Raw genomic sequence first — 13,449 nt, forward strand, 5'->3', positions numbered from 1 at the left:
AATCTATGTTGTTGAATGAATATCTGAACATAATTCCTAGGAAGCAAGAGAATAAATTTTAAATATTGCGAGAAAAATGTTACACAGATTACAGTGTTATATATCTTTTTCTCATATTAGGTAATAGTGATAAAACATAAAATAAAAAGCATACAGAAACTCTATAAATTCTGGAATTGGAATTTTGAGATTTTTAGAATATCTGATAATCTGGCACTGCCACAATTCCATGGATGTGGGATTATCAGAAAGGAAAAACAGCAAGACAGAAAAAAATATACAATAAAAGGGAAAAATATGCAAGTATAGTAGATATACTAAATCAGTGAAAATGTAAAAAAAATATATAAATATTATTTAATTATAAATTAAAATAAACATTTCAAATATTCTGATTTTACTTCCTATGAATAATGAAATAACATAAAACTTATTTTTAACCATGCTAGATTAATCTTGCCTTGTATCTACTTACTATAAAGAGCAAGAAGAATTAAGCTGCCAATAATGGACATTAGAAGAAAAAAAAAATTATATAACATTATTCACTTACCTTACTGGTGCAGAATGAAGACTGAAGTCTTTCTCCATGATTCCTGTAGCCATGTTGAATATCTGTATGCTCCCACTATTGTTACCTTATATATATATATATATAAAAAAATAAAAATAAATGAATAAGTGTGTGTGTGTGTGTGTGTGTAATATATAAATATATATATATATATAATATATATATATATAAATAAATAATATAAATGCCAATGTAAGCAACACTAAAGGTGGCAAAACAGAATTACAAACAAGACCATCTAAAGATTGAAAACAGAAATGGGTGTCTAAACGATTTTTTATCTTTCTGTTATCTCTATTGGTTTTAATACGCTATATATATATATATATATATATATTGTGTTTTTTATTATTAAAGCCTATGTGATTATTTCTTCTTTATCACCTGCTACATTAATGCTATTGTCATATGGCAATTTGACATTATATGTGCTTGATATATTACTGGTTAATTGAATAAATTGTTTGATATATTACTGGTTAATTGTTAACCAGTAATATATCAAACAATTTATTCAATTAACCAGTATATATATAAATAAATAAATAATGTGTGGTTTGTAGCATAAATAAAGTGTCTGTGAAAATGGAAATGAAAAATACACAAAGTACCTGAACTAAGAGAAGTTTAAGGGATAGTAGAAACTGGAAGTGAAGTAGTGGTGAAAAAGTGAAAGAATTTGAAAAACCTAGTACAAAAATGAACTGGGACTGAGGAAGCAAACAATATACAAAAATAATAAATAACAAATAAATAAATAACACTGTATTCAGATATGGGAGGGCAATTTTAGCAAGAGGTCGAATCAAGGGATAGCAAATATGCAAAATCTAATAAAGTAAATGAAAAGATGATACATAGCCAGGAATTTCATCAGGGGACTACTCCTGACCACGTATCAAGCACTGCATTTCCAAACTTGTCTATAATATTAGAAAAAGGGTGGGAGCAAATATGCGGCCTTTATCGTAATACTAACAGACAAGATAGTCCCTACACAGAGTAAAAATTAAGTTAATAATGTAACTTTTAAATTTAATATAAATTCACAAAAGTGTAATGTGAAATATAATACAAATGTTTGTACCGTGTGAAAGGGGTAAAAAGTAATTAAATTAACGTGGTTAAAAAATGTAAAAATTAAAATGGGTGTTAATACCATAGGCTTGTAGAGAAGAAGGGAAATCGAAACTAAAACTAAAAGTGGGTGTTATCTGGAGTCATTAAGTCAAGCGGAGGAGAAACGTACACAGCCAAGATGCAAAAGGGGAAACAATGACAAGTCACCAAGTTATATAGATTTAGAGATACAGATAGTGATGACCTCTATCATAGGAGAGAGAAAAAAAAAAAAATGTGGGAAAGATGGCCTAACAACATGAAATGCCAGACATAAGGCTGCAGGAATACAAATATGTAAAGGAACATGTGAAACAGAAGGTAAAACAAGAAGAATTCCAATCTACAGGAGAAGAAAATCTAGGAGATGCAATTCTGGTGAAATTTTAGATGATCAGAGAACAGGGTCTATAGATCATGGCTCCAAACTTCCAAGTTAACAAGCCGCTGTAGACAGAGAAATGCACTGTTTGGCTATATCTGGGGTTGATTGAAAGTTGAGTGAATTCACTGAAGAGCGTGACAAAAAATCCGGCAGGCAAAAATCTTTGATGGCAACAGAACGGCAAAATTGAAAACCACGAAGAATTTTTTTATCCATTGATAAAATTTTTTCAACAAATGGATAACCATTATCTATCAAGACATCAAAAAAGCTATTGCCAAGTCCTACAAACTTTACAATAACCACTACACTCCATTCTGCAATCTGAAAAAACATATTTTAGAATTACAGAACAATTTTATTTTCACCCCAGTTGACAAAGCATCCAACAACTTGGCTATCTTTTGCAAACAATTCTACTTCAACCAACTAAAAACTGAAATAGAGAATAGTTCCACATATACACCATGCAGTCTCAATCCTGCTTCTACAATAAAAAAACTTATAGCTTTACATAAAAAACTGCACATCAAAATACAAAACTCTACCCTTCCTTTATATGATTGCCAAATTCCACAACACAACCAGTAGGTTTCAGATTCATAACCAGTTCCAAAAATAGTGGCTGCTGCCTACCCTGCAAGCAATTCTTCAGACAACTCAAAACCATCTTCAGCAATCTTACTACTGCCTGGATTATTAACAATAACCAAGCTGTTTTAAACATTTTTAGATCCAATCTCTCTATAACCATTTTGAAACTTTTGATTTCACCAACCTGTTCACTTCCATCCCACTTAACCTACTGGTGTTTGTGCTAAAACAATTGTTTAACAAATACTATGAGAAACTTAATATTCACGAGAATACTTGGGACAACCTCGTCAATCTATGCATACTCAATAACTTCGTTTTCGATGGCAAGCTTGCATACAAACAAATAATCGGAGTTCCCATGGGTTCAAAAATTTCCAGCCTTGTTTTTAACCTGTTTTTACACTACTATGAGGAATTATTTTTTACTAGTAATCCCAATCATAAACTTTTAGCTTTCCGGTATGTGGATGACATCCTAGTTTTAAATTCCAACCTTGAATGATTAGCTGCAGATATTTACCCCTCTGAACTTAAACTCAATAAAGAAAATGTTGATAATTGCACAGCCAACTTCTTGATCTGAATATTATACTCTGCAATGATGCAGTTCCTCATCTTATTAACATATATGACAAAAGAAACTATTTTAACTTTGATGTCATTTACCTCACAAATTGGCAATCTAATATTTCCAATAAAATTCACAAAAATACTATATGTATTCAAGCTATCAGATTAGCCAACATATGCAGCAACCATATCCTTTTCAGCAAAGCAATACAAGTTTTTTATAACAAGCTTTTAAATAATAATATACCTCCCTTTTTCATCAAATACTTTTTCAGTATAGTTTCTTCTACAATTAAAAATAAATTCAATTACGATTTACTTGGCACCTGTCTGTGTTAAAGGTATTGTACAGTCGTATATTATTTGGTGGGATTTCCACTGCTTAGTTCACGACTTCTGTTTAAGGTTCATGACCACTACTTAATCACTGTTCATGACTTCTGTTTAAGGTTCTTTTTCGGAATGAGACTCCTGTTGCTTTACTCTCTAAGTTTTTCACACATTTAGTCCAAATTCTTCCTTTCTATCATTTGGAATCCTGTACATTTGACTTTTATTCCTGGACTTATTAAAAGTATCTTCCCTGATAATAACCACTAGGTTTGGCACTTTGCTTCTCTGACACTGGTCTCAGATCTAATGTCTATTTGGTAGCCATGTATTGTGAATGGTTTTGTTTTTCTTTATGAAGCCTTTTATTTGGTGAAAAAATTTTATCAATGGAAACCAAAAATCTTTTTCTTCTTCATGGTTTTCAATTTTGCCATTCTGTTGCCAAAGTTTTTGCCTGGCGGATTTTTTGTCACACTCTTCAGTGGATTCACTCAAACTTCAATCAACCCCAGATATAACCAAACAGTGCATTTCTCTGTCTACAGTGGCTTGTTAACTTGGAGCCGTGATCTATAGACCCTGTTCTCTGATCATCTAAAATTTCACCAGAATTTCATCTCCTAGATTTTCTTCTCCTGTAGATTGGAATTATTCTTGTTTTACTTTCTGTTTCACATGTTCCTTTACATATTTGTATTACTGCAGCCTTATGTCTGGCATTTCATGTTTTTAGGCCATCTTTCCCACTTTTTTTTCCCCCCTCTATGATAGAGGTCATCACTATCTGTATCTCGAAATCTATATAACTCGGTGACTTGTCATTGTTTTCCTTTTTGCATCTTGTCTGTGTAAGCCTCTCCTCTGCTTGATTTAATGACTCCAGGTAACACTCACTTTTAGTTTTGGTTTCGATTTCCCTTCTCTACAAGCCTATGGTATTAACACCCATTTTTACTAACGCTTGCTTATACTAGAACCCTTTCTATAAGGTTGGGTCTTACACACCCAGTAAGGTCAGTATTTTTAATGACTTTTTCTACACTTTTTACCTTTATACTGTCTTTTTCTATTTTTTTTCCTGTTCGTAAAACTATTAGTGTAATACAAGGGTAATATGAATGCTCCAACTATCCTGCTTCCTATCGCTATTTTTGCCTTCTTTTGACCATCTTTTTCTCCCCTTCTCCACCCCAAGGATTTTACCATTCCCCATACCATTTGCTTGTCCACACTTTTTGATCAAATTTCTCTGCTGTATATTTTTACATTTTTTAACCACGTCAATTTAATTACTTTTAACCCCTTCCGCACGGTACAAACATTTGTATTATATTTCACATTACACTTTTGTAAATTTGTATTAAATTTAAAAATCACATTATTAACTTAATTTTTACACTGCGTAGGGACTACCTTGTCTGTCAGTTTTACGATAAAGGCTGCATATTTGAAATCGAAACCCACCCTTTTTCTAATATTATAGACAAGTTTGGAAATGCAGTGCCTGATACATGGTCAAGAGTAGATCCCTAATGAAATTCCTGGCTATGTATCATCTTTTCATTTACTGTATTCAGATTTTGTATATTTGCTATCCCTTGATTCAACCACTTGCTAAAATTGTCCTTCCATATCTGAATACAGTGTTATTTATTTGTTATTTATTATTTTTGTATATTATTTGCTTCCTCAGCCCCAGTTCATTTTTGTACTAGGTTTTTCAAAAATTCTTTCACTTTTTCACCACTACTTCACTTACAATTTCTACTATCCCTTAAACTTCTCTTAGGATGTGGTTACAACGAAACTGGATGCAAAAAATAATTTTGATATCATATACTTGGATTTCAGGAAAGCTTTTGATACTGTTGTGCATGGAAGACTACTGTAAAAATTGGAGCAGAATGGTATTAAGGGCTGCTACAATGGATAAAAGGATGGTTGAGTGGGAGAAGAGATGAACTACTAAGAACTAATGTTATTAGTGAAGTCCCACAGGGTTCGGTGTTGGGATACACTGTTGTTTTGTATATTTATCAATGATATTGATGAAGGTATATAAGGCTTAGTGTCAAAGTTCGCAGATGAAACAAAGGTTGGCAGGGTTGTTAATGGCAGTAATGGCAGTGTGCTACTGCAACAGGATCTAGAAAATTTGGGCAGATGGGCTGAGAAGTGGCAACTGAAGTTTAACATTGACAAATGCAAAGTACTGCATATGGGTAGAAGTAACCCCAGAGAAACGTATCAACTGTGTGGTACTACACTTAAGGTGGTAGAAAATGAAAAAGACCTGGGAGTAATTATGCAGTCAGATATGAAGTTTTCTGAGCAATGCAGACAGACTGCCAGGGCAAGTCATGGGGTTTTGTCAATGATATACAGGAATTTTGCTAGCAGGGAAAAGGAGGTGATTGTCCCTCTGTATAAGGCAATGGTCAGGCCACGCCTTGAATACTGCGTACAAGTCTGGAGGCCTCATTTTAGGAAGGATCTAGATTTGCTTGAGCATGTACAGAAGGGCAACAAAATTGGTGAGGGGATTGAAGGGATCCATTCCTTCTCTCTAATTGAATAGCCAATTAGAGAGAAGGGAACTGTAAAAAAAAAAAGCATAGTATAAAATTACCAAGAGAGGCTTAAGTTCTGCAAATTGCAGTGGGTGGAGACTAGGCTCCTGCGAGGTGATATGATTGAGGTGTATAAGGCCTTGAATGGGTTGAGCCCTCTGAATTCTGATGGGATTCTTCCACTTGTTCAGATTACAAACCTAAGGGGGCATAAATTCAAATTGAGGAAAGACAGAAGTAGAATAGATGTGCGGAAATTTGCCTTTAGCCAGCGGGTGATTAATTGCTGGAACAAACTTCCATCTGTCATTGTGGAAGTTGATAGGTTAAATAAATTTAAGGAGGAACTGGACAAACATTTAGAGGGAATTGTTTTGTAATTTTTTTTTTTTTTTTTTGGCTGATGCTGCATAAGCTCATTCACTTGTTTTCTTGCATCACATGCCACTACTACTACTAGTTCAGGCACTTTGTGTATTTTTTTATTTCCACAGACACTATTTATGTTACAAACCACACATTATTTATATCCTTTTGCTTACTTTGCTGCACGTTTTGGAGCATTAGACATAGGATAATTTTTGTTATTTTCCTTTTTCTGTTTATTTTGCTTTTCTTTCACATACATATATATATATATATATATATATATATATATATGAAATAAGTAAAATAATGGATTGAAAAGTGGTAATGGAGAGATAAAAATAAAAATAAATATAAAGATGATATGACAAATATATCTGAGTGTACAAAGCAACAGCAAAGGATACAAAAGTTTATATATGTGAGGTAGAATTGACAAGTCTTTTAAAAAGTGTGAAAATGGATGTGTAAATTACACAAAAGGCCATAACTAATACGAGAAAGATAGCAGAAATTGGAGATATTGTAGGCATGAGAAAGAATGTGAATACCCTATATTATATAAATGAATTAAACAAAGTTATAGGCTGAATTGAATAGCCAATTAGAGAGAAGGGAACTGTAAAAAAAAATTAAATAAAAATGATTAAATTAATATAAGGGGTAATAGCCAGCATCAGATATGGGTGTGTAATTTTGATTATGTCCAAAAAAGGGGTAGAATAATTATAAAATTAAAATCTGATGTTAGCTAAAAGTAACTATCGATACATAATCAGGTATCAAATAATGTATCAAAGATTGCATTTCTACACTTGTCCATACCTGTGGAAGAAAAGCAAATTTAAGAATAAAACTGAGAGAGATGAAATAGGGGGTAAAGCAGCATAACTTTCACAAAAATATGGACAAGGTAGTCCCAATGCAGTGTATGTTTTATAACAAAATAAATTAAGGTGAGTTTAAGAAGTAAAGTAAAATAAAATAAAAATAAGTATTTACAGTGCAACCTAGATGCAAAAATAAGTGGTTATAGGCAAATTACGCAATTTAGAATAAATTTAAGGAGAATATGTATATAATGTTAGTGCAAGCAAATGGTATAAGGTATAATGGTATAATCCCATTTCGTAGAGCAACAAGTCCGACTATTACAAAAGCATAGTGTAAAAGAGGCCAGACAGAAGCAACACCTAAGGTTTGCACACCGCTGTAAAAAGCATGGACTTATACCACATGGTTTTAGAGTCAAGACACCGTTTCAGGATGACCGATTACTGAGGGCTACTCTATGTTACCAAAAGAAGTTAGTGAACATCTGGATCCGCAAATTACATGAGGATTTAAGGTACACTAGGAGACAAATAGGTCTGTACTTAGATACTATTACTAGTAATGTATCTTCAAGACACTTGGTATTTATAAGATTAGTATCGGATAAAGTTACTAGAATAGCGGATTCTTACAGACAGAGGCAGATTATGAAGTTCAATAGGTTGTTGGGAGAAAATGTAATACAACGTAATGATAGAAGTATGCACTTTGTACATAATTTGAGCAGTAGGCATCTTACTAAGGAGCAAATAGGAGTTTTAAATTTGGGTTCTAAATTTGCGCTCGTGCCCCTCAAACCACCCGTTGCTGAAATAGCCATAGGAATTGAACGGGCTATTAGGAAATTACCAGAGGCCTTAGCTAATGAGATTCGTGTGAAGTCTGCCGCCATCCCGAGTCAAGTGAAGATGGCACCTTCCAACCTTAACTTTAGTCAGAGGAGAGCCTTAAAAGAGTTGAAACAGGACGACAGAATCGTGGTATTATCTGCAGATAAGGGGAGATCGACGGTAGTCTTAAATAAAGAAGATTATCATAGAAAAGCTTTGGATCTTTTGCAGAACAGTAATACCTATAAGGCTACTCAGAGAAACCTGTTGGTTAGTTTGGAAAGACGTGTTAATAAAATGGGACAGCTCTGGTTAAAGGTGGAGAAAATTTCTAAAGAGACATTTTGGTCCCTACAAGCTACAGGATGTCGACTTCCCAGATTTTATGGGCTTCCGAAGACACATAAGGAGGGGGTCCCGCTTAGACCCATTGTATCATTTATAGGAAGCCCTACATATGCTTTATCTGGGTTTTTGACTAAGTTGATCTCCCCTATAGTGGGTCTTTCCAGCTAAGTCATGAAGAATAGTAAAGAATTTGTGAACTTTGTGAAAGACCAAACTATAGATGAGAATGAGATCATGATTTCCTTTGACGTTGTCCCTCTTTACGTGCATTCCTATTATGCATGGAGTACATTGTGTAAGAATGGCATTGAATAATGATGTCTCTTTGGACAGCAGGTCACTTTTAAATGTAGAAGATATATGTTCTGGTGTGGAACTTTGTCTGGCTAGCACCACTATGGTGTTCCAAAGAACTATGTATAAGCAGGTTCATGGTACGGCCGTGGGTTCACCCATTAGTGCTATTGTGGCCAATTTGGCCATGGAAGAATTAGAAAATAAAGTTTCTGAGGGGTGTCAGTTTCTCACGAGGAAATGGAAGAGATATATAGATGATACTTTTACTGTTATTCTGAAGGGGAGAAAGGGGGATACACTTAATTGGCTTAATAGCTTCTCCCAATTCATTCAGTTTACCTCAGAGGTGGAAGCAGGTGGTACCCTCCCATTTTTGGATGTATTGGTCTCTAGGATGGGCCTTAGGCTTAAAACTTCAGTGTTCAAAAAACCTATGTGTAGAGGCCAATACACCCATTATAGCTCAGCACAAGCTAGACAACATATGAATAGTGTGGTTAAAGCACTAATGGATAGAGCAGGGTTGCACTGTGCCACCTCTGGAGATAGGGAATGTGAAATTAGACGAGTCACAGCAGACCTTAAGAAATGTGGCTACCCCCAGAGGATCTTGGACAGATATAGTAGAGGAGTTATGTCCAACTGTAGGGAACCATTTGTACCTGTGGCCACTGCATACATTCTTTACTATCCGGGCCTTACTGAACGTCTTACTAGAATATTACGCGGCTATAAGACATGCTGTGTGCAGCTTCCAGGACAGAGGTTGCACACAGTCGTTGTTGTTTTGGTTTTTAGGAGCATTAGCAACTAAGGCCATATTGCTCCGGGAATATGCGGTGGTCATTTCCCTTGACCTTTCCGCATCCACCGTATTTGGTGGTGACAGGCTCGAACTCCAGTCTAATCAAGAAGCGTGTGCTATGCACTGCTGCTCCTTCCCACCTGGCTATGGAGGTGCCTCACACAGTCGTGTCCCAGGTAAAAGATCCAATAACAAAGGATCTTAGTAGCAGAGTCGTATATATGATAAAATGCCCGGATTGTGAGGAATGTTATGTAGGTGAAACAAGGCGGTGGTTCAAGGATCGTCTGGGGGAGCACTTAAATGCTATAAAAGTCGCGGATTATGGTAAGTCTGCTGTGGCCGAGCATTTTTGGGAGAAGCAGCATCGGATCTCCCCGTGAGGATGCAGTTATTGTTGACCGGGCGCATGGGTTCTGGGACCATAAATGGCTTGAGAGCTTGCGAATCTGCTCATCCGATAACAATACTATCAATAGGAACAGAGGCATGTGTATGCATCCCCTCTTTGAAACTGTTGTCCTGAATATGGATGAGCAGTTCCATTTGACACGCTCCCGAGCCATTATTGCTTCCAGTTCAGACCATGTGCTGGTTGAACCAAGTGTGGAAGCACCGTGAGCCTGCTATTTAAGGAGATGTTGCAAGAAGCTTTGATACTGTTGAGGAAGGAAGCCGACGCTTCTGAAAGCTACAGGTTTTATCGCTTTTAATTACGCGTATGCTTTATAGTATTTTATTGTAAATACAGTCATCACATTTTATTATTTTATGGTAGATCATTTTATGGTAGTGCCTTTTATTTATTTCATTGTAAATATAATTTTCACATTTTATTTTTGTATCAACATTTGGTTTACAGTAATAATTGAACTTAATGGTTGGTGTATGAGTTATCTATTTTGTTGACATGAGTTTTCCCAACCTCTGAGGCCTTTTTCGGGAAATGGTATAAGGCAAAGGAGTGGAATAGGGAAGGGATAAAAGTGTAGATAAAAAAGGCGAAGATAGCGAGAGATTAAGGACAGTAGGAACATTCATATCACTCTCATATTGCACTAATAGCTTTACGAATGATAAAAAAGAAGTAGAAAGTATAAAGGTAAAAAGCTAAGAAAAAGATATTAAAAATTACTGAGCTAGTTGGGATCGTAAAGCCCATCCTTTTAGTAAGGGCCCTTGACTGTGAGAGTTAGTAGAAAAAAAGAGACTAATACCAAATACTTGCATTGTAAGAAGCTAAAAAATAAGAGCTGAAAATAAAAACTGAAAGATTTACGAAAAAGCAGATAGTCTAAAATAGATACCTGAAATTTTCAAGTAATTTGTAGTAAAAAGTTGAGGCGGGAAATAACAGTGGGAAAATGTCCAGTTGGATTGATTCGTATAACTGAAGCTAAAGCAGTAACACAGAGAGAGTGCCTGGAACTCATAATAATTTATAGTGAAGAATGACTTAAAAGAAAGCTGTAAAAAGATGATAGAATTAGTGACCTCTATAGTTGCTTTTGATAAAATATGTGTGTAGAAATACAAAAGTGAAACATAGGCAAGGAGAAAGTAATATACAGTGGAAATTATATAGGGCAAATAGATAGCTAGAAGATATATTTGGAATAACAAATTCTGTAGACAGAGAGGTTGAAGATATTTGGAAAATAAAATGAAAATACATATTTCATATAAGTGATTGAGTGCAGTAGATCAAGTAATAAAATGGCTGTCAACGGTTCCAGCATTTAAAATAAATGCTGGAACCGTTGACAGCTATTTTATTAATGAATATGGGCCAAAATTAATTGTCTGAAGACCAAATGGTAGGGTTGTTATGCATCAAAAACTCTGGAGACTGTATAAGTAAAACCTTATTAAAGTACACAAACATTTTTTTAAAAATCCAAGTTAGAATTGTTCACATAAATCAAAGTGAACAGTTTATATATCCAATGGTAACTGAGGAATACGATAGCAAAAATTTTAGATGATAACATGTAATGAGCAGTGATTATTAAATGTTCACAATATCCAACTGATATCCGAAGGTATATAAAATGACCTATAGGATAAACGTAGGCCAAGATTAATTGTCTGCAGTCCAAAAAGGTAGGGTTAGTTTGCATCAAAAATCTATGAAGACTGTATAAGGGAAGCCTTACTACAGTATATAAAAATTATATTGACGATTCAAGATAGAACTTTTCATCTAATTGTAAATGAACAGATACAGACAGCTAGATGATAACAGAAGATAATTCCAGCTGTAATAATAAATAAATCCAATGGTGAAATCCAGTATAAAGGTGACTGAAGAACACAACAGTAGAAATATTGGGTAATAACAAGTCATGAACACCGTGAAATTCTTAAGCAAAAATGCTGGCAAGAGCTAGAGCAGAATGGTATTCAAAGGGAAGGGTAGTAAATGCTATGCTAGAGAGCATAGGATGAAATATAAGCATTAGTGAGAAATTGGTATATCCAAGATGAAAAGGTGACAATGGTTAACTTAGAGAAGCATGCAGTGGAATTCAAAATAAAAGTACTTGAAAATCCAAGGTAGATATAAACTGTAACTAACCAAACTATTTGCATCAGTACCTGAAAACATAATGAATTGTAAATAAAACTCTTCAAAAGGACAGTAAATTATATGTGATTTCATGAAGGATTTGTTAAACATATAAAGTAAAGATAAATGTTTATAAAATGAGAAACTTAGTGAGTAAAGAAGAATCTCTCTAATGTGTTACTGCTTTAGCTTCAGTTATATGAATAAATCCAACTGGATATTTTCTCACTGTTATTTCTGCTTCAACTTTTTACTATGCATTACTTAAATTCCAGGTATCGATTTTATACTCTATTTTAGCAACTATCAGATTTTTTGGCTATTATTTTTCAGCTTCTTACATCATAAGCATTTCACATTAGTCTCTTTTTTCTATGTATATCTTAGTGCACTTGCATCATTTATACACAGCCAATTATAGATTAGCAAATTTGCAATAGCGACATCATTTAAGTTACATCTCATATTGTGAATACCTTCACGACGAGTTGCCATAACATTGCACTACTTCGAATAAGTAACGATTCACCTGAAGGAGAAGACTGTTGTTACTTATTCTCAGTGGATACCACCACCACCACCCAGACAGCACCGTTTCAGGGCTATATGGCCCTTCTTTGGTGGGTGGGCAGGTACCCAAGTGATGTAATGATGCAAAACAATTGTGAAGTATATCTCCACAATATTTTACATCACTTGGGTATCTACCTACCCATCCACCGAAGAAGGGCCAAATAGCCCTGAAACGGTGCCATCTGGGCGGTGGTATCCACTGAGAATAAGTAACAACAGTCTTCTCCTTCAGGTGAAGCGTTACTTATTCGAAGTAGTGCAATGTCATGGCAACTCGTCGTGAAGGTATTCACAATATGAGATGTTGGTTTTTTTTTTTTTTTTTTTTTTTTTAGGAGCATTAGCAACTAGGGCCATATTGCTCCGGGGTATGCGGTGGTCATTCCCTGACCTTTCCGCATCCTCCGTATTTGGTGGTGACGGGCTCGAACCCCGGTCTAATCAAGAAGCGTGTGCTACGCACTGCTGCTCCTTCCCACCTGGCTACGGAGGCGCCAATATGAGATGTAACTTAAATGATGTCGCTATTGCACATTTGCTAATCTATAATTGGCTGTGTATAAATGATGCAAGTGCACTAAGATATACATAGTCTAACTCTTTTGCAGCTTGAGGCATAAGCCCTTAATGCATTAGAGTCTCTTTTTTCTACTAAGTTTCTCACAGTCAAGGCCTTTAC

At 34.9% G+C, this 13,449-nt stretch overlaps 1 protein-coding gene across 1 annotated transcript in view; it reads right to left on the reverse strand.

The window, feature by feature from the left end:
• The window catches only part of LOC150089619 (WD repeat-containing protein 11-like), a 334,891-nt gene that overhangs the window by 219,620 nt on the left and 101,822 nt on the right, over positions 1–13,449 (reverse strand). Inside the window, exon 10 of the mRNA XM_090390050.1 lies at positions 554–638. Coding sequence (XP_090246176.1) covers positions 554–638 — 85 coding nt within the window. The remainder of the gene's footprint in view (positions 1–553; positions 639–13,449) is intronic.

This window comes from Mastigoproctus giganteus, chromosome 2 (assembly GCF_048544385.1).
Source record: "Mastigoproctus giganteus isolate SK-2022 chromosome 2, ASM4854438v1, whole genome shotgun sequence".
NCBI lineage: Eukaryota > Metazoa > Arthropoda > Arachnida > Uropygi > Thelyphonidae > Mastigoproctus > Mastigoproctus giganteus.